The 26048-nt window shown below is 42.4% G+C and overlaps 1 protein-coding gene across 4 annotated transcripts in view; it reads right to left on the reverse strand.

Moving 5' to 3' along the window:
• Window positions 1-92: 92 nt before the first annotated feature.
• Window positions 93-26048, reverse strand: part of UBAP1 (ubiquitin associated protein 1) — a 39749-nt gene continuing 13793 nt past the window's right edge. For all 4 annotated transcript variants that reach the window (XM_075739578.1, XM_075739576.1, XM_075739577.1 and 1 more), the window contains 7 exons: window positions 17432-17472; window positions 12118-12242; window positions 8869-9786; window positions 4986-5021; window positions 4340-4537; window positions 2763-2864; window positions 93-1316 (listed from right to left, as the gene is read on the reverse strand). In XM_075739578.1, the coding sequence (XP_075595693.1) occupies window positions 1176-1316; window positions 2763-2864; window positions 4340-4537; window positions 4986-5021; window positions 8869-9786; window positions 12118-12242; window positions 17432-17465 (1554 nt within the window). In that variant the 5' untranslated portion in view covers window positions 17466-17472 and the 3' untranslated portion in view covers window positions 93-1175. The remainder of the gene's footprint in view (window positions 1317-2762; window positions 2865-4339; window positions 4538-4985; window positions 5022-8868; window positions 9787-12117; window positions 12243-17431; window positions 17473-26048) is intronic.

Consider the following 26048-nt stretch of genomic DNA (forward strand, 5'->3'; position numbering starts at 1 on the left):
GGAGCAGGCAGCACATGGGCGGGCAGGATCCAGCACGTTCTTCATCTGCTGAAGCTAAAGAGCATGAGAGATCGGAACCATGACACTGGGAGTTATATATGAGGGTTTTATTAGTTGTTCTTCTGCAGAATCAAAATATTTAGCAAATTAAAGATTCCCCAAGACTGCTGATATTTTATGCATTTAGAACTTGAGCAATGTACAACATAATACTTTGAACTATCAAAAACAACCCGAAACCTGATTTCTAGTACTAGATGTTATTATGTAATTCTATAGCAGTGTAAGAAATGGAACTAATGCAGTGAGTATATTTGTTTTAAAGAAAGTGCTTGAAAGAAACCTCCTGCATCACACTGAGTATTATTTAAAAGAAAAAGATAATTGATTTCCTAGCAGGGCATTGTCTTAAATATCCTACAAGCCTGAGGGATTAAGAATACCGAGCCCCAGCTCTCTGCCTTCAGGTTCAAGAACGAACACAAGCTGCAGGTCCAGGTAGAGTTCACAGCTTACCTGCTTCAAGAGAACTTACACACCACTCAGCTTTGGACACTTATGTCTGGCAGAAGTGTTGAATGCATGGGTAAAAAAAAAAAACCACCAAAAACCAGAAGAGGAACAGCTTCTTTTTATGCATAGCGACAGTTTCTGAACCAGTGTTTTACTAAGTTACAGACTAACTTTCAACCAAAAAATAAAAACTCCATTGCACTAAAGGTCAAATTTAACCAGTTAATCTGGACTGTGACACAGTCAAGTAATTCAGTACAAGCAGACACCATGAAAGCAGCTTCAAAGAACCAAAGCATCCTAGTTTCAGAACCAACTTAATATTCTTCTGTCCAACTCCAGTGCAACAGTGAGGGGGGGAAACCACTCCCATCTCTACCTATGTACAATTCCAGTAGAGGTTGGGCAGTCTGAGCTCTCCGTGGCCAAGCTGGAAAAAGGAAACTTAGGAAAGGACACTTTAAAAATTTAATTTAAGAAAGATAGTTGGCTCTCAGTGGAAAGAGAAACACTGGAGTGATGCATGTGGGCAGGTTTGCTCAGTCACCCTCCCATGTATGCAAAAAGCCAGACTCCTTCCTGCCGAGAGCAAGTCACACTGGATGTGAAGGTGGCGGGGCTGGTCCTGCTCCGTTGCACGCCGAGAATCCAGGAATGTGTTTTCAGCTGGCTCCTGCACGGGCCATTAGATCTTCCAAAGCATTGTGTTGGTCATTGTTATGTAATAATAAGACCTCCTTAATGTCTTTTAGTTCAAAGCCCATTTCTTTAAATTGACTCATTAGTTGGAGAAGTTCTGTGATCTGAAAAACACAGAAAGTCCCTTATTTGCAAGAGAAAAGAGGATCAGTGCTTGGTGGAGGTTTTGCACAGAGCCAGTCTTCAGCAACTGAACACCCCACGGGGTGGATTCTTCCTCCCCAAATACAGCCCATTCCAGCTCTCTTTGGAGAACGTCCAGTCACACCAGAGCCAGCAGAGCTCTGGGTGCAGCAGCCCATTGAGCCTCACCTTCAGTCCCCTGTATCTGCAGTCTGCACTTCCAAAATCCTCATCAGCAAGGGTACTAAAGCCCAGCCTGTGCGCGTGTGTGTCTCCCAGTAAGAAATTTATCGGCCTGGCCCAGTTTGGGCTACTAAAAATGTTGATTAACGTCACCCTGCTCCCCCACCCAGCAGCTCCTGCTGCATCTGAATTTTTTAAAGTTACTTTGACTTTGGGAACAGTATAGTAGCCATTGCCATCATTGGCTCTTCAGATCTAGGGGGATTAGCACAAACCCTATTGGACACATGGTGTACGATTCTACCAACAACCACCACAAATCCTCCCTTAGTTTTGAAAAAAAAAATAAAGTGACAAGTAGTGAATCAGCTGATTGACTTTTATGAACCCTCTGCCATTTACAGGGCCTCCACTCTACTCCATGGGAAAGAAAAAAAAAACCCCAACCAAAAACCCCCAAAACAAGCAAGCAGGTTTAAAAGGGCACTCAAGAGATTGGCCATCTGCAATTTCAGGGTTAAGCTAGTAGCAAACGTGTTTCCTGAACTCAGACACCTCTCCCATCTTCACACTGTTGTTCCTCTATTTGAAAGCTCATCATTAAGTTCAAGAAAGGCAGGAAGCCATATGTATACGTCTGAGGGGGTTGGGTTGCACCTCTAAAGATTTCATATAATAACTTGGGGCACAACAGTCTGTCAGACTATAAAACATCCTGCTGCCCTCTACCCTGGCTACCTGCTCCTGCCTCTGCACCTTTGGTGCTGGTAAAGCAGCCAGACAATGAACCAGACCCCAAACCCCATATTTTTCAGCTTCTTCCAGAGCAGGCCATAACCCAATGTGCTGAGCAGCCAGACAGATGTGTTTGTACAAGGGAGAAAATTCACAGCCAGTGTGTGCTGGTAGGGTTTGAAAGCTGCTTCTGAAATTAACTGTCTCTGTACCAGGCACTTCGCCCACAAGAGAACTCTGGGTTCAAAACTTTTCAACCAGAATAAGCAAGGTCTTTAAAAAATCCTGTCCCCATAAAAATGCAAGTGAAACTAATAAAACAATGCAGAAGAATTCTAATGATTTAACACATATTTGCTTCATCACCACAAGGACATCCTTTGGCAGTCAGGTTTTGGAAACAAGGCAGCACTACCATGAAAGCCAAAATTACATCAGCCAGAGGAACTGCTGCTGGAATTCCCCATCACAGCGCATTCTCTCTGTTCCTTAGCACGTTGTGCCCTCACCTTCTCCTCTGAACACTGGTGCATTTCCAAAGCTGCTTCAACAAGAAGCGGATCAAAGCCCTTCTCACAAAGCTGTCCATGTGCAAACAGGTAATCCAGAACCTGTGGGGAATGAAGAAAAGAAACTACGTTTGCAGAGTGGCATTGGCAGCGCAGGGTTGAATACCATCTCTGTACTTGCAGAGGGGCTGAGCACGACTAACCCAGGCTTCACCAGGCACTGGGATACAGTCCATCCTAGTAGAGTTGAGATGGTCTTTATGCACAAACTTGTTCAGAGAACAAACAAGCCCTGCAGTGCTCTCCCACCAGCTCTATACAGCATCTTCCACTCTAGTCAAAACAGTCTCAGAACCCTATGTTTAGCCTTTCGTGCCCGATGACTAAGCAGAACACAGAAGTTTAACTGTGCTTTTTATACTACAAGTTTTTAAAATGAAACTGTAGGTCCAGCAGTCAAGATGTGTTTAGCTTCCTCTCAGACAGCCGCAAGAGCTGATGCAATCTGAAAGCAGTCAGCCTTTTAAGATCAATTCAGCATACTGGTGGGTGAGCTGCAAATTCTGGGTCAGACACCCAGAAGCTGCTGCCAAATTTCTTATCTGTCCTCAGCCTTGAGAAGTATGAGGAAAGGTCAGATTGGTAATGCTAGGGAGATGAAAGAACGCAGCCTGCAAATACAGCAGGATTTAAAACTGCCTTCCTAAGGCACATTTTTCTGTTTGATACTACAGTTGAGTCCAGTGCACAGCTTAAATCGCTCTCGATGCGTAGGTAGTGGGCAAGCAGATCAGCTCCCCAAGCAGAAGTCACTGGGACACTCCTCCTCCCCAGGCAACAGGCACAATCCCACCAGGCGATGCTCCGCACAGCACACAGCCTGCCTGGGGTCAGCATGGAAAGTTTGGCCATGCTCTCCCTGCTTTAAAGTGTTTGTTTGAAGCGGATCCAAGACGCAGAGCCCCACTTCACCCTGCAGCACCTCATGCTATGTGGCCTGGTTTTAGCAAGCGTTTGAGGTGACACGAGGCAGGAAGCACCACAACCAGAGCACACAAAAGAAAGTCGGTCAGTGGTGCCTTGCAAGAGCCTTTCAGGGCTGTTGTAAGCCTGCAGGGACTCATCTCTCCACGAGGAGATACCAGTGTTGTGACCCCTTGCGCTCACAACAAGGGAAGTTGGCTGTTTTTTTGTCACACAGCACTAAGCAAGGCATAGAGCCACACAAAACTTCCTTTGGACGGTTTTGTGGCTCCTGAGAAGGCCCAGTATCCCTCCCAGCTAATAGTGGAGCTAAGGGCCCATCCCAAGTGCAGTGCAGCTCTGAACCAGCACCCACAGGTGTGGCTGACTCAAGCAGTCTCTCATCAGAAACAGGTGCAGGCACTTTTCTTCACTTTTGGGAGCCTTTACTGCCAGGTGACAACTTCTCTAGCAGTTAATATCACAGCAGCAACAGGTTGCAACCCCCGACAGAATAAAAGTATTCCTCCCTATCCATTTTGCTCACCCAAGGTTGTTTCCCAGCAGAATCAGCATCCAACCAAGGGTTAATTTGCTGTTGCACAAGCTCTTACCTGGTCTATGTTCTGTCCCTTCTTCTTCATGGCTTTCAGGACATCCTCAGGTGAGTACCCCATGTTGACAACTGTCTCTATGCACTGCCTCTCGCTAGCGGAGAGGGCCTGCTGTAGCTCAGGAGCAGGGCCACCAAACCACTTTGCGCAGCTGGTGGTATTGGGCACTTTAGACACTGGGAAATTTTGGTGTGTTACCTAAAGGGAAAAAACCAGCAGCTGAGGTGATGGTCATCTTCTGCATCCCCACATGCTGTTTCTGGCTAGTGCAGAACCAGGATACCCCATGTAATTAATCCAAGAGGTTTTCTAGACTGCCCTTGGAAAGTTACTCACTGTTAGGATAAAACCAAGCAGTGCACTTAGGCTGACTCCCACCATACTCTTCTTACCCACAAAACAACAATCAACCCAGATTCTTCACAATATACCTTCTCCTACCAGTAGGACCAAACCTTTTAATACCCAGCCATTGCAACAGTGAAGGTCCTAATGATACAGCCAAACCCTGTACCTCAGGGGAAGCATGGAGATTGCTTCCTTCACCCCAAGTTTACTCACGATATTCTGTACTCAAAGGAATACTACTTCTAGAGATTTTCAGAAACGCAGTCCAGTACAAGCATACAGGTATATGGGAACTTACCACAGGGATTTCTGTTTCCTTGTAGTCTGGGTGTACCTGTTGGACAACAGAAATAAGATGACTATAAATATTATGCAGCAGTGAGCAGAATTTGCTACAGTTGGGGGAGATGGGTTTTATGGGAGAGATTTGGGAATAAGTCTGCCATACTAGGGAGATCTGTGGTCTGATCAGGCTTCCACATGTGAGAGGCAGACATTACACAGTTCTGTCTAGTTAGAGCACAGCCATCACAAGGATTGTTTCTTCTCTCAGCAGTCTACAAACAGATTGTACTCCAAGAAGGATGTATCGCCCCTCATAACTGTCAGCTTGTTTATTCTGTCACCGTAACAGCTACATGGTCATACGGCTCAGTGTAACGCACTGGCTCCTGTTCATCTCTTAACCCAGTGCTACGCGGCCTGAATGTGGTATTTTGAAGTCATTGCTTAGAGACTTCTCTTGACTTTTAGACCACGAGAAGGAGCAAGAGAAACATATACCCCCCTTCTACTCTCAAAGCACTGTGCTTCATATGCCATATATGAGCAATGTGGCACACTGGCTAAAAAGAGCATGTGATTTTCCTACCAATGCCCACCACTCGGTCCCATTCCCAGTACACCAACAAGGCTGGGTAATGTTCCCTGCTGTACACCTGCTCCGCTTCTGCGGAACCAGGCTGCCAGAGGGCAGAACCAACACACTACGCCCAAGATAACGCCAGTGCAAAGGGAGAACTTTGCCCTCAAAAATCTGCACATTTCAATTCATCCATTTAAAAGTCTTCCTGCATTTTAAACAGAAAAGACTGCAAGAAATTACTGTGGACCAAGAGCTTCAGATTTTTGGGGGTTTTGATATTTATTATGCCAACACAGATTGCCTGAAAGCTTGCCCACTTCTTTTGGAAAGGTGATCTTTCTGAGTTCTGAGAAAATCTATCAGGATTTTGACAAATTTCATTTATTTGGGGGGGGGGGGGGGGAAGCCCAAACCACCACCAAGGAGGTTTTGTTCTATATTTCAGACTATTTTCATCTCCAGGGTAAGAACTTCTCTTCTAGGAGACAAAGTCTGAGAAATCACGTTCAGTCTGGTGGACTGTTTACCCAAGAACTTCTCCTCATGGTGGTAGAGGGGTTCAAAGCTCTGCACACACACACACTCTCCAGACACTTTTGGTAGAGCAAAAAGCACTGGAATATGGGATACACTTAAATGGGGGTCTGGAGTAGCCCTGAAATCAGCTAGTTATCAAATTGAAGGATGATGCTTTGTTATTGATGCTGCAGTCAGGAAAACTAAAACTGCTTCTGCCACCAGAGATTCAGGAGTCTGGGATAACCAACTCCTCCTCCATCTACTTGAGCTTGACAACCTGTGCTTAGGGTCAGTGATTTCCAGTGGAGGAGGGAAACACCTAAAGGAATTGCAGGGGACAAAGCCAGGACTGGTCACTCAGCAGCTACCCTCCCTTACATCTCAAACTTGCATTTCAGTGCCCTTCAGAAAGCAGACAGCAGTGCTTTCAGTATGTGCTTGCACACTGTGCCTACTTTTAGGGACTTCATACAGAGGCCGGGAACCCTGCCTGCAGCTATGCCCGCACACATCACGCTACTGCAGCGGTATATTCTGAATGGTCCACCATGAGTGCCCCATCCTCTGATAACCAGAGATTTTTGTCAATAGAATGCATTATACTAATCAAGTCTCTGACCAGCTTTGCTTAATTCCAACCTGTTGTCTTCACAAGTCATTTCTCCCTCTGCCAATGCTGCAAAAAGCAAACCAGTGAGCTTCAAAAAAAAAAATACTCAGAGGAGAGGGGACCACTGGGGACAGAATCAGGGCAGCCTCCGAGAAATCACGATTTTATTTCTATCCAAAAACCCTAGATCCAAATCACTGGTAAAGCATAAGCTCTGGTGGTAACTCCAAATCCAAAGCTACAATTTCCAATCTTGTGAGAAAAAAAGTATCTATGAACATCTCTATGGAATACACTGGGACATACAATTGTCCTGAGGCTTTCTAAAAAGGACAGGCTTATTCTTGTGTAAACCTTGCAGAAAAGGGATGCATGACCCTTCTGTTCCCAGCCACAGGGATGACTGACTTCCTTCTATCATTTTCATACTCTGAGGGGTTTTATTACATTTACTTCAATACTTTTGTTGCATTTATTTCAATTTCTTGCAGCTCAGCTGTCATTTTCCAGCCACTGGGACCATATTGTAGAAACATGAAACAAGTATAATCTGAACTCTTGGAATTTAAACAGAAAGTACTAGTTCTGTTGGCATGCCTATTTCTTGGTTGCTACTTCCAAAACAGAAATAGTTTCAAATGAAGATCTTTATTACTTCTCCTAGTAAGTCTATTTTTTTTGTTTGTTTATCAGTTGGTACCTTCCCTTGCAGCATTCTTGAGAATACACCTTCCCTCTTGGTCTCTAATGATCCAGCATTGAGATTTGAATAGTTAGAGTGAAAATTTGGCCATCTGAATGCTGATCTATCTAGTTGTAAGCGATCTTTCCTGTTAATCCCTAGAGATGTGTCATATGTCATACTTCGAGGTTTCACCTGAGCTCCATATGACCATACAATTGCCTCTCAAACATGTGATCTGTAGCAGTGAACAGTTGTCCAGCGCATTGCAGCTTCTGCCAAAGTTTACTGTATAAAATGTGTTCTAGTGATCAATAAACAGCTGTTTTGCTGTGCTCTGACAAATACACCAGTCGCCAGAATACTGCATTTCGCAATTAATAGTGCCTTTACCTAAGCCTGAAATGAGGTGAAAGAACAGGAGAGAAGCATTGTCACTTTTTCCAGAGCACATAGTGTCACACAAAAACCTCCAGTATGCCAGTAAGGCCACAGAACGGCTGATATGGGACAGAAGAAACCAGACTATTTTAGAGCCCGCTAGAGGATCTGACTATACAGCTTGCACTAAGTTTCATCAGTATTGGTGTCCAGACCTTAGGTTCTTTGTAAAAAAAAAAAGCCCACAAGCTTACTCAAATCTCTGCTCTTACCCACAAAGAGATAAAGACAACAGATGGCGTGAAGTTAAGTGTCCCCAAAGTAATTTTAGAACTTGCTACAAGTTTGAGGAAGCAAAGCATCAAACTCCTGTCTCAGAGCTGTACAGCAACCAACTCTAATATTAGTGATCTGAGATGATCTTCAAGGCTGCTTTTGGTATCCGCAAAGCAATCCTTCCACCCTCCTTCACAAGGAAGAGGGTAAATACCAGACGGCAGACAGTCATCATTTTCAACCTTTTACAGGTTAGATTTTAAAAGTGTCTCAGGAAGAAAATAAAATTTAAGAAAAAGACATTTCTTTCACTGCAGGTCAATTGCAACCACTTTCTTCTTTCCTGAAAGACATATCTGTGCTTTTTAATCTATTATTGCTTCTATTCCTTGAAAAGCCTGCATTTCCCATTATTTCCAGCAAATAAGCAAGCTGAGGAACAAATCTAGAAGAGGTTTGACTCAAAACCTAAAAGCACTTCAGAATCTGATATATCTCAGTTGGGTAAGACAGAATGCAGGACTGTGCAAAGAAGACATTTTACACACTTAGTTCAAAGGGGCACAACTATGAAAACCAAGAGATGAAAGACTGCAAGAAAAATCACCAGAATTGGTCATAAAATATCAGATTTTGGGGAAACCTGCAGAGTAATAATCTGAGGTTCAGAACTGCCAGCATGAAGACCTGTTGGATTGATCAGTTTGCTGCACAAATGAAGAGAATCTACACATCACTCCCATTAAATGAAACTAAATCCAAAGCCACATGACACTTTATAAGCAACATTTGCCTCTGCACCTCCACATCTCCCCAGCAACCCCGATTCTAATCCACTGCATGTTTACCGTAGTCGCTGTGCTTTGAGACGATTCTTCTTCTGTCGACACAGCCAGGGAAGGCAGCCTGGATGAAGAGGATAATGTTGATGTCTCCATGCCACTGTCCTCATTTAGAGTGGCAAGACCAACCATATGGTGTCCATTCAGTTCACTAGCTTTACTCTGAGCACAGGTCTGCAAAGAGCTGAGCAAAGTGCCATTGCGGAGACAGGTAGTGCTGTGGAAAGTGCTTGTAAGCTTTGATGATTTTTGATCGCTCTCATCAGAGTCAAGTTTAGGAAAGGACAGGGATTTGATATTGCTCACTGAAGTGATAGGGGACAGGGACACTTTGGAAGACAAGGACATCTTTTCACAGTTTCCCAACTGCGGTAAAGTGATAAAGCCATTGGGTTTGTGAAGGGGCTTGAAGTCCAATGTGGCCCTTCCTATGGATGCCAGAACTTCATCGTCTTGCAACATGGACTCAGACCCTCCTTTGGGCAAAGTATTATCTAACAGCTGGGCAACAATTGGCCCAGTAGTACCAACATGAATTTCAAGAATATTTTTTAATTCCTCCTTATCATCAATAGTTTTTAATTCCAGTTTGTCAAATGGGTCTTCTTCACATTCAAAATCAGCTGGGTTGAAATCTGCTTTTGGACGAGGTGGACTGAGAGCCTTTTGCTTCATAGCACTGCTGTTGGCTGGCATGGGAGTAAGAATATTATTGTGCTGCAGGCTAGCAAGGATGGGGTTAATAGGAGGAGGCATGCCCTCAGGGCAAGGTCCCTCCGAGAACCCCATTTTGTTGCTGTCCTCTGGAGCTGCTTTTGAGTTCGCTAGCACTTCTGCCTTACGTTCAGCTTCTCTCTGGGCAGCTTGAATTTTTTTGATATCTTCAGCCCACTCAATTGTTTTCTTTTCCAGTGAGAAGTCATACTGACCAGGGGTGGAGGGGAAACAACATGAGGAAAAAAAAAAAAAAAAAAGATAAATTATAAGGATCATAGCCACTACTTCTAACAGCAACATGAGCAACATCGAGTAAGAGCTACATGAATTACCATGGACAAGCATAATTTTTTCCCAGCATCTCTTGTAACCTACAGACTGGTGAAGCTAGCAGATAACAGAAGTAGTTCATTTTGCGTCTAGCAAGAAAACCTGGCTATAATCTGGATTAGAATATTTTGCCTCCCTCCTACATTTAGTTTTACTTTAGAGTTACTGATCATCCCCAGATCAGTTTTACGGCCCTCCCACCCTCTCCCCCACCTCTGACAACAGATGTGGTAAGGGAAAGTCTAATGCGTTACTAGATGGACAATCATACCCACATCTGGCAGCACTGCACTACCCCCTATACACAAGTTGCACAAGTCATTCAAGACTATGGCAGTGCATTTCTGCATCACCAGCCAAAGGGGGTATACAGGCTACACCGACAATGACAACTACCTGCAGTAGCAGATTTTGCTGCAGTTACTGGTGTGACAGAATCCCACAAGCTTTTCTCATTTAACAGCAGGTCCTTCAGGGCCAGGTTAACACAGGAAAGCATTTGTAAGCTACGCACTACCAGTTTACTGGCCATTGTAGTGCCTTGGTTGAGAGGACAAATATCTGAACAGACTAAACCTACTTAAAGCTTTAATATTTTACGAAGAATGAACAGCCTCAAATGCTATTTAAATGACCACGATGTGTTCAGAGAACATAGTCTTGTTCAGAGAACAAGCTACGTCCAGGGTGTCATCAGGACAATAAGTCATAAGCTATCCTTGCCAGGATAATGGCACATAACCGAACAGGAGTGCTCTTGCCATGGGAATGCTGGGTCATACAAATTCCTAGCTCTAAAGAGCAACAAGCCAAAGGCTCATTAGGCCTCTACTAGGCTCTTCTGGGAGTCACTATGTAGTGTTTCACATCCCATCCTACAGTGGGCCCCAGTGGGATCCTGGAGACCTGTTGTCCCAACTGTATAACAGTTTTCCCTTCCCTTAGCTCCAAGACTTCAAGAGGTGTGATACACAATTTATCAGCAAGGTGACTCTGAAAAATGACTCACTGGCAGAAGTGCTGGGCACTACTCACATTGCTATCTGAGCAGAGCTATCGCAGTTTTGTATGTGCATATACATATATGGTCAGCTAGATGGCCAAAATTGACCAAAGCCATATACTTTTTTATATTAAAAAAAATGAGGGTATTTGTATAAAAATATATGGCTTTGGTCAATTTTTTGCTTCTCTGTAGCTCTGACTACAGCTGTACAAAAGTCAAATTGCACTATGAGATGCATAATCTACACAGGCACATCACATTATGCAAGGCATTACAAGCCAGCAATAGAACATTAGAGTCTCCTTTAGCTCTCCCATGCCCGCTTAACTGGGTGGAAATATGCATATCTGGACAATGAAAAGCCATGATGTAGGGTAATTCAGATATTCAGCTCACCGATGGATGAGTTGCAGGAGAGGAGAAAAAAAAAAAAAAGAAAAAAACTAACAGAACCATCTACCACAATCTGTCACAGCTGAAGTGAAAGCAATCATCAGTTTGGATTGACCAAGGAAAATCATGGATCCAAATGAGAAAATATAGTTCAATTAGATTTTCTGTATCACAACCTACATTTGAAGATTAGATTTTCAACAGTTATACTAAACCAATTGATTTTATGCTAGCAAGAGTTTATGGTAACAGAGGGGTGCTCCTCAAAGCCCTGGAAGCCATCTATACCAAGCTGTAACTGCCCTACAGCTGGAAAAGAATTCCCACTCAGATCTGCACCTAAAACCTGGAAATTTATTTCTACATCCCACTATTGTGAGAAACCATAAAATATGTTCATAGAAACACTTGTTACCCTGAAACAAGATTCTACAAGTATGCCGTAGCATGGGTGTAACAGTTCTTACCATTTTTCCTCTTAAAAATGCTACTAAAATTTAGTCAGGGTAACATTTAGACCTCTAACTATTACACAAAAACACCATGCTTTTTTGAAGTAGATAGATAAATTATATTAGGCTTTTTAAAGTGATAAGAAGTAGAAGCTTTTTGCACAGCCTATCACATTTTTATCTTTCTATACATTCTAACAGATCTTCTGCAACTACTGCCTGGCATACAAAATGACACTACAGGACCAACAAGACTAACATTTGAACATGTGAGCACACTGTGAGTACTTGCAATTTACAGCACCACACGTTGGGGGTGAGGGGGAAGAGAGCAGAAAGGCAAAACACATCACTTACCTGGGCTTCTCTGACAAGCTGAGAAGAATCAGGTAGGCAGAAACCAATGGGTAATCCAACCTTCGCTGGGGTTTTGAATTTGTCTCCTATCTTAAATGGCACATCATCAAGGTAACTGAAAGGCCCTAAGATCAAAAGCAGAAATTGTATCACAAAAATTGAATGTATTAAACTCATATGACCCTGCTTTAGAGCAGCTAAGACAAACTAAAATCCAGGCTTTGGCATACAAGTAGGAAGTAACTTCTGTCCAAATGTTATCACAAGGACAAAGTCTAGATGCTTGACTTTAACCAAAACACAGTGAAATACCTAAAGACTATTTAGCATACTAATTCTGATTTTTGAAACAAGGCAGTCTACCTTAATCAGCTGATTTGTGATCACTCCAATGTGAGGCCTCAGACCTATTTCATGGTCCTCCATCTGCCCTTTATATCTATCACTTACCCATGGTATTTAAAGTGTTTTAGGACAAAACTCTTCAGACATCCTGCAAACTCATGAGGCAGAATCACTTAGAGCTCAAACACCTCCAAGAAGCCAGACTATAGGTCTGTCTTCCTTGAGCTGCTGTGAAGACATATTAGAAAACCTAAAATATAAATTGTAATCAGTTTCTTGATTAACTGAAAGTGGTTTCTTGGATCACTGGTCTAAGCTTTTGAAATTACAGGCAATGTTTCTGGCTGTATATAACAATCTGAAGTGCTCCTCTAGTGCTCATTTGTAACGTCACTGAGCGTTGCAGATCCAAAAGGACATTAGTGGCAACATCTAAGATGGATCTGTGACTAAGATGGATCAGTGACTAACCTCTTGCTCAGTGAGCTGTGGCTGGCCGTTTTTATCTGACCTGTTCACATACTCAGATGACAGTTGAAGTACTGTTTGTGTTCCTTCACTGTTGACTCATCTACAACAAGGCAGCCACAGGCTCCAAACAGACAAGCAGCTTTCAAAAACAGGAACATCCTGTTAATTTGGAGTTAATTGTTTATGTGCTGTCATCAGCTGAGCTCTCATAATATGCATTGCATTAGCTGGTCCAAGAGTCCTGTTAGGACTCAGATGGTATTTCCTCCAGCTTTGAAACTGTGAGGCTGAATAATCTACATCCCACCTGCACCACAAGGACAAAAAAAAAGCTCCAGGCAGAATATAATAGTAATTTCTCTGATCCTTACTGAGAAGCACACATTTAAGCATTAGCACAGCATCCAGATGGCACCTCACTGGCCACCAACACCACTACTTGCAACATGGCATCCAAATGGTATTTGAGCTGGGAATTTGAGAACCTGGATTTCCCAGAGCATTTGCTTATGCAGAAATAGCAACTGTGGCAGCCTTTCCACTGAGAGTGGTAAATCATGGCGAAGTCAGACAACCAGATCTCCTGACTGTTCAGAATCTGGTGTGTCTGGTGCTACTATGCCATGCTTAGTCCCATAGGCACAAGTCATGCTCTGAGCAGGATGATCCAAGTGAAGCAGGATTACCTCTCTACACTGATCTCACAGCCCAAACTCCTCAGTGTGCAAGTATTTGTCTTATTAGACCTATTGACACAGAAAGTGGTAGACACCTCCCCCTGCACAGCTGCTGCCTTTGCCTGAAATAGATACTAGCCCCAGAGGGTACAAGCACACATTGTGGTATTTACATGACCACGCTGTTTTGGTGCAGTAAAAGAAACCTAAACACACCTAGACTAGATGGACTGCATTGACAGCTGCCAGTTTTACCTCAAAAGCTAGACTAAGGAATAAAAACCATCTAGTTTCTTCCTAGTACACTGATTTTTTAATAATGACCACTGCTATAACCTTATCTTGAATATAACTCTGCTACAAAACATGCAACCACAGGTTAAGAAAAACACCAAGTGTTTTAAGACATTTGATAATAAAAAAGTCTTTCTGAGGCAAAATGCTGATGCACACAACATTCACTGTGTTGCAGCCCAGTCAGAACAGTACTAGTCTAGTGAAGTTAAAATATAATCCAGAAAGTCAAGAACCCTCTTGTAAACGGACGAACCTTTCTTTTTGTAAACGGATGAACCTTCTGCCTGAACACACTGATGGGTAAAGGTGCTGTTTTAAACAGCAAATTCTAAAGCAATAAGCAAAACCTACATATACAAAGTAATTCGCAAGCCACTGTTTCAATACTCATATGTTCAAGTGAAGCAATTAAAAGTTTGTTTGAACTGTTATTTAATATGGGTGTAAGCCACTTCATCCTTTTAGCAGTTAAAAGCACATTGAGGAAGTTCTACTGTACCTGTCAGTCTGACTTCTGACACTGTGCACTATATGATATTCCTGGCCCAAGAATATACTAGGAGAATAAGATTTCCCTGCCCTTTAATGTAAGAAATCACTGGCCATCTCATAGAAGTGACCTCCAGTTTGGTAGCAAATGGAAATATTTCAGATAAATCCAGTTACCAGTTATGAATGGGAAACAGTTTTGAAACCAGGTGGAGCCTAGTTTTGTGGTCAGACAAATCACTTACATAGTTTTCAGAAATTGGAGTTAAAAGCTTTCAAGTTGTATAGGGACAGTGACAATACAACAGCAATAGTAATGTACTGCACTTTGTATAACCCAGGCTGTTTGCACAACTGATTAGCTGCATTTCTAGATGCCACTAATTACTAGAACTTAAGCTTGAACTTCCACTTATTCAAATGACAGGAGAGCATTTGAAGTTACATGCTTAGGCATAGTTATAGATGTATGGTAAGAATACCCTTCAAGACAGGAACAGGGTTCCTTTCTCTCCATCCATACATTATGGTCCCATCTTCATGCCATCCCGAGGGACCTTGACAGGCTGGAGAGGTGGGCCTGTGCAAACCACATGAAGTTCAACAAGGCCAAGTGCAAGGTCCTGCACATGGGTCGGCGCAATCCCAAGCACAACTACAGGCAGGGCAGAGAATGGGTTGAAAGCAGCCCCCAGGAGAAGGACTTGGGGGTATTGATTGATGAAAAGCTCAACATGAGCAGGCAGTGTGTGCTTGCAGCCCAGAAAGCCAACTGTGTCCTGGGCTGCATCAAAAGAAACGTGACCAGCAGGTCGAGGGAGGTGATCCTGCCCCTCTACTCTGCTCTTGTGAGACCCCACCTGGAGTACTGCGTCCAGCTCTGGGGGACCCAGTACAGGAGAGACATGGAGCTGTTGGAGAGAGTCCAGAGGAGGCCACGAAGTTGATCAGAGGCCTGGAGCACCTCTCCTATGAGGACAGGCTGAGAGAGTTGGGGTTGTTCAGCCTGGAGAAGAGAATGCTCCAGGGAGATCTAATTGCAGCTTTCCAGTACCTGAAGGGGCCTACAGGAAAGCTGGAGAGGGACTGTTTATCAGGGAGTGTAGTGACAGGACAAGCAGTAATGGGTTTAAGCTGAAGGAGGGTCGATTTAGATTAGATGTTAGAAAGAAATTCTCCCCTGTGAGATTAGTGAGGCACTGGAACAGGTTGCCCAGAGAGGTTGTGGAGGCCCCATCCCTGGAAGTGTTTGAGACCAGGTTGGATGAGGCTTTGGGCAATGTGGTCTAGTGGAGGGTGTCCCCGCCCATGGCAGGGGAGTTGGAACTAGGTGATCTTTAAGGTTCCTTCCAACCCAAACCATTCTGTGATTCTATGATTCATCTCCACCTGAACATGGTCCTAAGCAACCTGCTCTAGGTGGTTCTGCTTGAGCAGGAGGTTTGGACGTGATGATCTCTAGAAGTCCCTTTGAACCTCAACCGTTCTGTGATTCAACAACAGTCTTCTAACCTCCAATAAGCAGCTCAAAAATAAGTACAAGAGGTACATCAACTATGTTGACCAATTTCATCAGCCTGCCAGAGACCTTGAGCTGAAAGTGGTTGTTGGGCTAGATGCTTTACATAAGTCAAAATTCACTTGGTGGGATTAATTCTTAACAAGCCTGGAGAAGTCTGAATCAATTGCTCTGCTGCTTTCTTAAGACACAATAAGCCAAGGAAATTGTTCCACTACTCAGAAACAGTACTATAACAGTGTCACTGGTATCATTAGGAACAGAGGGTACACAAAAGGGTAGAGAAGTTAACCAGCCAGCTTCCAGCACCATTTGTTTTGATTTTGTTATTTTGAAGCCAGGAGCATGTTCCACCACACTGTACTGTTTTGAGAAATATTTAAGACAGGTTGAATTCTAGCTCCAAGCAATGTCTTTGCTAGTCTGGTTTAGGAAGGAGAAGAGAAAAATAAAAGCAGACTCAAAAGACAAGGTGTTCAGAGTGTTCACAGAGACCACGTACAGATACAAGAGCAACAGCTCTGAAGAGCTGGCAGCTATCTAAAAGAAATTAACTGTCTTGCAGCAGGAAGACTAGGCCACAGCAAAGGAGACCATCTAAAAATTAAATTTTGATAGGCCATTTTTTATTAGTCCTTAACCATATATTTAAGTGAGGCTTTTCTTATTCTGTATTTCCACTTTACACTTGCATGACTGAATAAAAAGGTCAAGGGAAAATGAATTCTCCAGGACCCTCTTATCTGAAAGATTATCCAGGAAGATCAAGGCTGAGTTCCTAAAAGGAGAAGTTTCCATAGCATGAAAAATCATGTTAGAAATTTCACATGAACCTCTCAGTACTGCCTTAAATGATTACTGATTTTAAGAAGATATATTACATACAACAAACTTTAATGTTCCACAGAAATATTCATCCTCTGAAATTACACCCTGTTTTCTAAAAGATATGCACATATACAGGCAAATAATTTTTATGATACCAATCATCTGCATGACACTATGCATCTCAAGTGTAGAAAAAGATATTCTCTTCTTCACTTGCCTGCTAAACCAGATTAGTTCAATTCAGGAAAAAAAAAAATCACTGCTAAGCAAAAAGCAAGCATAGTTCAATGATATATTAGAAGTTTCACTTTCAATCCAACTTCTCAAGTGACTTCCATAGAAGGGAGCTGCAGATGTAGCGTCCACTTCAGCAAACATCAGTTCAGTCTCACAACTGCAGTTCAGCTTTGATTTTGAAAGGGTAAGTGAGGAAGGGAAAGGTATTATTCTGCCATGAAGGAATAGGGAACAGTCACAGGCTGAATTTCAGTTTAACCAGAGAACAGGCACAGCATCAGCAAGCAACTATGCAAGAAGGAAGCCAAGGCACTTCAATCCTAAAAAAACCCAAGTACTACTCAGAGGCTAAACAGATTAGTACCTATGGACTGTCTAGGTTGGGACGTTAGTCAGCAGCAACAGTAGGATTCATCCTGTTGAAAAGACAATGATGCCAAATTTCACTTACCATGAGAGTCGGATCCCAACTTCTTAGAAGCCATTTAGAACCTGAAAAAGATTTTGAAACAGCTTTAGTAACTTTATACATGTAGCATAGCATAAGCCTATGGAGTTCTAGAGAGTCCTTTCTCTAGATTATGAGACATGTTGCAGATGCTTGCTATTTATCCTGTTCCCAAGACAGACAAGCAAACTTATTTTGTAGCCTTGAGAATTGACTGAGCAGACAAACAACTGAGCCCAGGGTCTCACAATCTAAATAGAAAAGTTAAGAAAAAGAAAAATTAAAAAAAAAAACCCAAACAGTCAAGAAGGAGCCACATTGATCAGGAAGGCAGAGTTCAAGATCACAGTGCTCACAGGCCACTCTGTCCCAGCCCCATGGAGCACACCGTGCCTCCTTGGGCATTAAGAACCGCCCTTCCTACTGCGCATACCACACCGATCCTCTTCAGTTTAATCCCTGCTGCTCTAAAAAGGGATACTATCATACTGGGCACACAGTCAGCCGAAGTGGCATTTGTCTAGACACACTGGGTAATGCACAGATAACAATACAGGTATACAGTAAATGGTACCATCAGGAAGATATTTTGATACACACAAGAACACAATGCTAACAATAGTCCTCATCCATTGCCCACAGAATTTTACTAATAACTTTTAAAATTTGGATGCAAATCCTACTTGGTCAGGATGTTAAACAGAGAAGTGCCTAGCCAGCTTTTAACAGAGAGCAGGCCTGCCTTGAGAAAACAGTTAAAATAGAATTAGCCGTCTAATTAGTTGTCAGCTAAAACCCTGCTGCAGGATGCTAACTGTGTTCAATAGCATAAATCGTTATTTTGCTAGAAGTACATTACAAGATCTATCTCAAGATACTACAACAGAATTCTTTGAGTACCTGAATTTGTGAGCTCTCCTTTGACATTATGCATGACAAAGAATCAGAGTTGTCCTTTGTTTCTGAAGTCCTCCAGCTCATAGCATGAAACGCTCAACAGCCATTCTTCAAAACTATGAAGTTACCTGGTACAGCCTCCCTCAGCAGCAGGCAGCACTCAAAGCACAACTTACAGAAGATCTAACATTCATACTCACCATTCCTCAACTGAGGTCTTACTCTTAGCCTCGCTGTTTCCATTACAGATTCCAACTGCAAATGTTACCTTAAAGGAAGGGTGTCATAAGGTGAGGATTACACAGACAGCTTAGCTATTCCTCCTGGCAGCTGCTGACATGCCTGGGGTCAGGAAGAGCCAGTTTCAAGTATTTTAGGAAAGTACCTTTTCCTGTGCAAAGGTTCTTTTCAACATTATGTTAAAATCAATAGGTGAACCAACCCTAGTGGCTAATGGGAATTCAATACACAGCTAAAACCAAAGCTGTACGAAGATTACCTGGGTGCAATAAGACTTCATGAAACCCAGCAAGCAGACACTAGACTATGAGGAAGTGAGTCATACTGGGTAATTCCAGGTACACCTCATACATAAAAGCCGCGTGTCATTCTGCTTGACTTTTGTCAGGTTCTTCTCAGTACATCTCACCATCTCTCTCAACATTGGCATTACATCCAAAACCACTCCACTAAGCCAGAGAACTGGTTCTGGCACTAGTTGGCAACTGCTTCTCAGAAGCAAATAAAACATTGTGGCTTCAAAGACAGAAGAATGAGGTGAAACAGTGCTGAGCCTGCCATCTCAGGAAGCCTGTCAAGGGCAAAGCCACAAGACTACCCGGTACAGTTGCATGTCAACTACTAGAGCTGAATGGACTTTATTGGTCCCAGTACTGCAGAGGAGGAGACCAGACTGCAGACTACAGCACATGAAATAGGCTGTAACTTTCAGATCTGGATCACACTGTCAGACAAGCTGCTATGTTGCTAGTTCCTCTGTATGAGAGTACCAATTAAGACGTCAATTCAATTTGTTATTATTGAAAAAGCCAGACCACATGTGAAATCATGCTGCCTTCACATACCTCACCAGCCCTCTGTACATCACCAGAGACTGTGAGGCACCACCTGCAAGCATATACTATAGCTGCACATCATTCACTACTATTAGAGCGGAGCTGAACTAGGGACAAGGCCTCTAGACACTTCCTTTACTTTCTCTGAGTTCGTCTTCAGTTTACTACCTCAGACTGAAAAGTAAGTGCTCCTTTTCTAAAGGATTTTAAAACTTCTGATAAGAGGAAATAACCTCCTCAGTTTGGCAACTTGACTGACAAGGAGGTTTTTTCAATGCAGCATCCATTATCTACAGGCAATACAGTTTATGTCATCTACCTCAATTACCAGAAGCAGCTTACTCCAGGCTGTACGTCCATAAAGGACATTGAAAAGAAAATTTAAAGAGATCATTTTTAGAATGATCCTTTATATCGTGTCTCCAGCAGGCTGTTGCAAGGACATAGTAAGTTTACCGTCTCACATACTGATCTTGGGTAACTGAACACTAAGTTATCGTGACACCATCAATTTGTTCCAGGGACATCAGTAGCAATGTGTACAAATCCCGCAGAACCAAAGATGTGCACATCTAGCAGCATGAACAGTTTTGCAGTGGTATATCAATCTGGAGCTGCATAAAGCCTTGCACGTGCCCTCAGTGTCAAAATATCCCACACAAGTAATAAGTATCTTGCTTTTGTTGGCAATCCTGTAGTAAAATCCTAGTGTAGACCAGGCACTTGCATTAAATTCAAGGTGCAGTGGGAAAAATGATTCCTCTGCCATATGCAACACCTTAACTACAGAACTAGCTAAGGCACATCAATAGCAAGCTAATCATGAAATGGGTCATTTCCAGAGACACAATCACATTTTAGATTCAGGTAGCATTTGAGTTTATATCACACTAGCTCTTCCTGATGCTCTGTAAGTGTGCACTAAGACACCATTACTGCAGAAGGCACTGTCAGCAAACAGAATTGTTAAGCACTGCACACAGTAACACTAGAACAGGCTGCCAGCCACATTTCACCACCTCCTTTCCAAAGAGGGTTTGATTAAAATAGTGTCTTGTGACTAATCAGATTTGATAGGCTATTCAGGGACCTCTGTTACAAGCATCTTGCTGTTGCTCTGTCTTGCTGGCTGGAAAAAAATATTTGCAGCCAGTTGGAAGGTTACTGATGTTGCTATTATGCTTCTGGGCATTATCTGAACTGTATTTGCTTAGTCAAAGCTGTTACACCATGCACTAAAGGTTTGCTTACCATTGTGACTGCTCTTTTAGAAATTTAAAAGACTTGCTCCCAAAGCCTTACCAGTTAACGGACAACTGCAGCCCTATCACTGTTGCATTTGATCTCCAGACTCCAGAACAGGATGCTGAAGCGCATCTGTGGGAACAGCGCCCAGGGGCACAAATTTTGGTCTGATGCTTTACTGCACATTTTAAGTTGAAAAAGAACATACTCTACTGCACGTAAAATTTTTCAACACCTTTACTGAGCTAGGGAAACAAGTAACTTGCATAGTATTACAAGGTTTTCTTACAGCCACCCACTAGCTCTCTTCTACAAACGTAGACCTCCTTAGCTCCATTCCCTCATTGCTTGGTTCTGGCTAACCCTCTGAAGAGAGGATCAGGGCTAGAAGTGCATCGAAGTTATAAGCAACTTTAATGTCAGCAGCCACGGAAGCAACTGGATGTGAGCTCTTCCCTTCTGTCTGTGTGATCATTTTTCACTTAGTAACACTGGGGCAATAGGCCAACATTCTCAAAACCAGCCAGAGTGGAACACAGTATAGCAAAGCCCAGGATGAGGGCAGAGGACCTGAGAGTGATGACAGAAGGGGATGGGGAGACAGGGAAGCAACCACAACAACAAAAAACCCCACAAATATGCAGATACAGAAGTGACAAGACAAAACTTAGGACAGAAACAAGTGGCACAAAGACAGATAGATGACAAGCTGGAAAGGCTTGAAGGGACAGCATACAGATGACCAAGACAGTCCACCTGGAATGTCACCACTTAAACCCAAATGGCTACTTGGCTGTGCTGCAAGACAACCAAGGAGAACGCAGAGAAGCATGACTTGGTGCAGTCAAGCAATACCAAAGGGACAGTCTCATCAACAGATGAGGAAAAAACAATTACTACCAAGAGTGATTCATACGGAACTGCTGGGAAGTTGGGGTGTTTTTAAACTATTATTTCCATGTCCCTTCTATTGGTATTTTCCCTGAAGTTTGTACCTACATTCCTTTTCTTCTGAAGGATCTCTGACTGGTCAAGTTGGAAGCATCTTACCACTAATGGTACCTGAAAGAGCTTTCTCAGTGAAAACTCAAGCCAATTTAACTATTTGTCAAGAAGAACTGGTCTCTTGTTGCTATATCCCTCATTTTAGGGTGTCTAGATTCCAGACCACATTAATTCTCTAAAGTAACTCCCACCTACAATCCTAATGAGAAATGTACTTATTATGGGTCAGAGGAAACCAAAATGCCTCAAGTTATCAACCATAATCAAATCAGCACATCTATGATTTTCAGAGAAGAAAGACCTGATCTTGCAACTTCCATTTCCCCTGCTAATACACACTGTATAGTCTAAGTACAGAGAACTGAGGATGCATCCATTCACTCTGTAAACTACATAGACAAAAAAAAAAATTCAAAAAAAGATAATTTTTTCTCCCTATATTATGTTCATGAACTACTACTGATTGTACACTGAGAAACAGTGAAAAACAGTTTGATTCAAGTGATTGATTTTTAATGTGTCACAGGTATTCCAGATTTAGACAGTGGTTGTGGTTTAAGTTTGCACTATAACTCCTTGCTTCAGTGCAAGTGAAAGCCTGCAACCAACATCAGGATTCCATATACAGCCTCATAGAACAAAACCAGAAGTAGACAGTGCCTGTTGCCAAGATAAAACAAAAGTTAAGATTCTCCTATCCAAGCCTCCCACCTGTGTAAGTGTTCAATCAGTGCTATGCAATTGAGATCTCTTACATAGAATGACAGCAAAAAGCTGATCACAGAAGTTTACTACAGTACAAAACAGACTCCATTTTCATTTACTGCAGCCTCCAAATAGATGACATCACCCCAAAATTTGCAGCAAATGCTTCTGCTTTGTACCTCTAACAGTTCAGCAAACAATGAGCACAGTCAGCTGCATGGTACTCCCCTTTCGTAAAGCACGATCATGTTGAACAACTGACAACAGCTCTTTGGATAAAGTTGCTGTACAACTACATTTGACATGTTGCAACTAGATGTCCTGCGGGGGGAGGAAAAAAGGAAAAAGAAAAAGCATCACTTTCACTAGTTTTAACAGGGGAAAAAAAAAAAAAGCAGATCTACCATAATTCCTTAAGTGCTACTGCAATCCAGGGGATACGGTATGTTAAGGTTCTTGGTCTATTTTAAGATCAACAAGAACAAACGAGTCCCTCCTTGAGGCAAATACAGGTATGGAGCGTCCATTCATTTTTCAATGGCCAGTAGTTAAAATAAATCTAATGACATGGCTTCATCTCACAAGATTTAAGTGCAAGCGGTCACCCCACATTTAATCAAATGCAGAGCAGTGATTACACTGACAATAGGGGAGGAGGAAGGAGGGGATGAGATATTTCTGCTACATACACACCCCATGGATCAACAATCCAAGCAACTGTGATAAGAGATCTAAATTTTGAAGGACAGCCCACAACAAACTAATTCACTTTGTTATTTCCAGTGCAATGATGGAGGGGCGGAGGGAGAGGAACCAATAAACCATCACTTTTAAAAACATTTCCAGAATACGCAAGTGGGAAGGACAGGGAACAAAGAGCCCCTGAAGAGTAGGCCTGCGTACAGGTCACATTATTCGGTTGCAAAACAACACTCTTTTGGCAATAACATCCATTACGGGGCTTTACAGGCAGATGTTGGATAGCATCTTCCTAGCAGTAACAAACATCAGGAAAAATTGATTCTTCAAATTGTGCTATTGCTTAACATGACATAGTGGGCAATTACACCTTCTGCTTCAGTACACATCAATCAATGGGAAGTTAAAGAGGAAGACAGCTCTTGCACAGGGTTTCAGAGAAGCACAGCATCTCCTGCTCTGTTGTTCCATATGGAATCACTGCATTAATGTTAGACACCTCTAGTTATTCTCATGTCCTGTCCCACTTAGTTCATTAAAGACACTGCACTTGTTAAATGGACATACTAATTCAGCCAGTTAAAGATTTACGGCTCTTAACTGATAAGGGACAGGTCTATTTCTCCTTTAAAATCCTGACTGTGTATTTGGGACATAAGGTAATTTGCTGTACATTTCACCAAGAAATAAGGGAAAACCCTACAATGGCTGAGGAAATGCAGTACATTCATACACCTGTTTTTCAATCACTGAATCACTTACCAGCCATATAGGTTTCCAAGGAAGTTGAAGCTTATAGATCACATAAGGCTCTAGAACTACAATTTTCAAGGCAAGAGCATAAGAAAACTCCAAATTACTTACAGACAGCCTTGTGGTCAAGGCAGATGAGTGCAAGCTTTTCCTTTGGCCAGAGACTGACATGCGAAACATGAGAAGACCCATCTACTCTAAATTCCCATTTAATTGTTGGAGCAAATGGGTGACCTTTTTAAAATTTATTCTTTCCAAAAAAGAGTCCTGTCACAAGAGAAAACCACCTGCAACTAACATCTAAGGCCAGCCTGACTTCCAAACTCAGCAAATAAAGGGACAGCCCAGGTTCTGTCAACTCCAAGAGCAGATAAAGATTTGAGAGTGTAGTTCCTATTAGTGATTGTTACCTAAGTTATTTAAAGATCATCTAAACAGAAAAGCAGAGGAAAAAATATATGGGTTTACATTTTTTTTTTTTTTTTTTGCTTCTTGAGATCACCTTCACTGATCTAGAAGCTACAACATCACTAAGAAAAGGGTAGTAAAGTAGAAGTACCATCTTAACCTCCCTGAGATACAGCAGAAGACAGACATTTGCATGATAATCCATAGCTGTGCAACTCCTACATTCCAGGAAAAAAGCAAGCAAAGATGATCCAGCACTCATACCACCAAAGAGGGCTACAATAATCTCACAGTGCAGTAATGAAACAAGTCCCAAATTTGATGAGCAACTCCTTTTAACTACTATTTTCCTGTATCTAAAGTTTGATAGCAAATACCTACCACTTCTGAGAGCTTAAAATAGTCAGATGGAAAGCATCTAGTAAATATTAACAAATTTAGCTACTTCAGCTTAATTAGCACAAAACTTCATATTACTACAAATGAGTAAAATCTTTAACAGCAATCTTAGCACTAGCCAGAGCCAGGTATGTGCATTAACTTTTCTAGTTAATCCTAGCACTTTATAAGAAAGCTAATATTTCAATACAACCCTTCTCGAATGAGAGACACTGCTAGCTAGAGAAACCTGCTAGCTTCAACAAAATAGCCCACTTATTCTGTTCTTTTGAGAAAGACGTATGAAAAAATCATGGAATATCCTGCACATTTAAAATGTATGTCTAGAACCCAGAGTAGCATAAGCTAATTAAAATGCTGCTCTATTTATTGCAGTGATACTTCAATACGTAACAAGCTGACTCTGAAGTACTTGAATATCATTAATGCTTCAGACTTGTTCCAGTTATGAATGAGGAGAGTTAGACAAACATTCCCAAAATGCTGCCAACATAAGAGTAAAGCAGCTTTTGCCATTAATCAGAACATCCCCTTTGTAATCTGAAAATAAAAGAATCTCTGCAGTTTCAAGCTTTTTCTTCTTATGCTCTTTGATCAAGAGAGGTGTACAGGTAGCTGATCTTACATATCTATAAACAACTCTGTTGACCATACCAGCATTTACTCCCAATAGTGACATAAGAACTTTATTTTACTGCAGAAAGCAATTTGTATTCTTTTGATAAAAATTAATCTGAATTCAATGCATTTAAACACACTACAGCAATTAAATGACTCTACTTTAAAAAATCTATTCCAAAGAAAGCAATACAACTGTCACCTTTTCCCTGGTAAAGCTCTGAAGAGAAATGGTACTATTTATTTGCAATGCTACAGGCTCAGGGAAGAGTAGCTGGAAAGACACCCAGTGGAAAAGGACCTGAGGGTGCTGGTCAACAGCCGGCTGAACATGAGCCAGCAGGGTGCCCAGGTGGCCAAGAAGGCCAACAGCATCCTGGCTTGTATCAGACATAGTGTGGCCAGCAGGACCAGGGAAGCGATCGTCTCCCTGTACTTGGCACTGGTGAGGCCTCACCTCGAGTGCTGTGTTCAGTTTTGGGCTTCTCACTACAAGAAAGACATTGAGGTGCTGGAGTGTGTCCAGAGAATGGCCACAAAGTGGTGAAGGGTCTGGAGCACAAGTCTGATGAGGAGCAGCTGAGGGAACTGGGGTTGTTTAGCCTGGAGAAAAGGAGGCTGAGGGGAGACCTGATTGCTCTCTACAGCTACCTGAAAGGAGGGTGTAGCCAGGTGGGGGCTGGTCTCTTCTCCCAAGTAAGAAGTGATAGGACAAGAGGAAATGGCCTCAAGTTGTGCCAGGGAAGGTTTAGATTGGCTATTAGGAAAAATTTATTCTCTGAAAAAGGGTTGTCAAGCACTGGAACAGGCTGCCC

This window comes from Balearica regulorum, chromosome Z (genome assembly GCF_011004875.1).
Source record: "Balearica regulorum gibbericeps isolate bBalReg1 chromosome Z, bBalReg1.pri, whole genome shotgun sequence".
Classification (NCBI taxonomy): Eukaryota; Metazoa; Chordata; class Aves; order Gruiformes; family Gruidae; genus Balearica; species Balearica regulorum.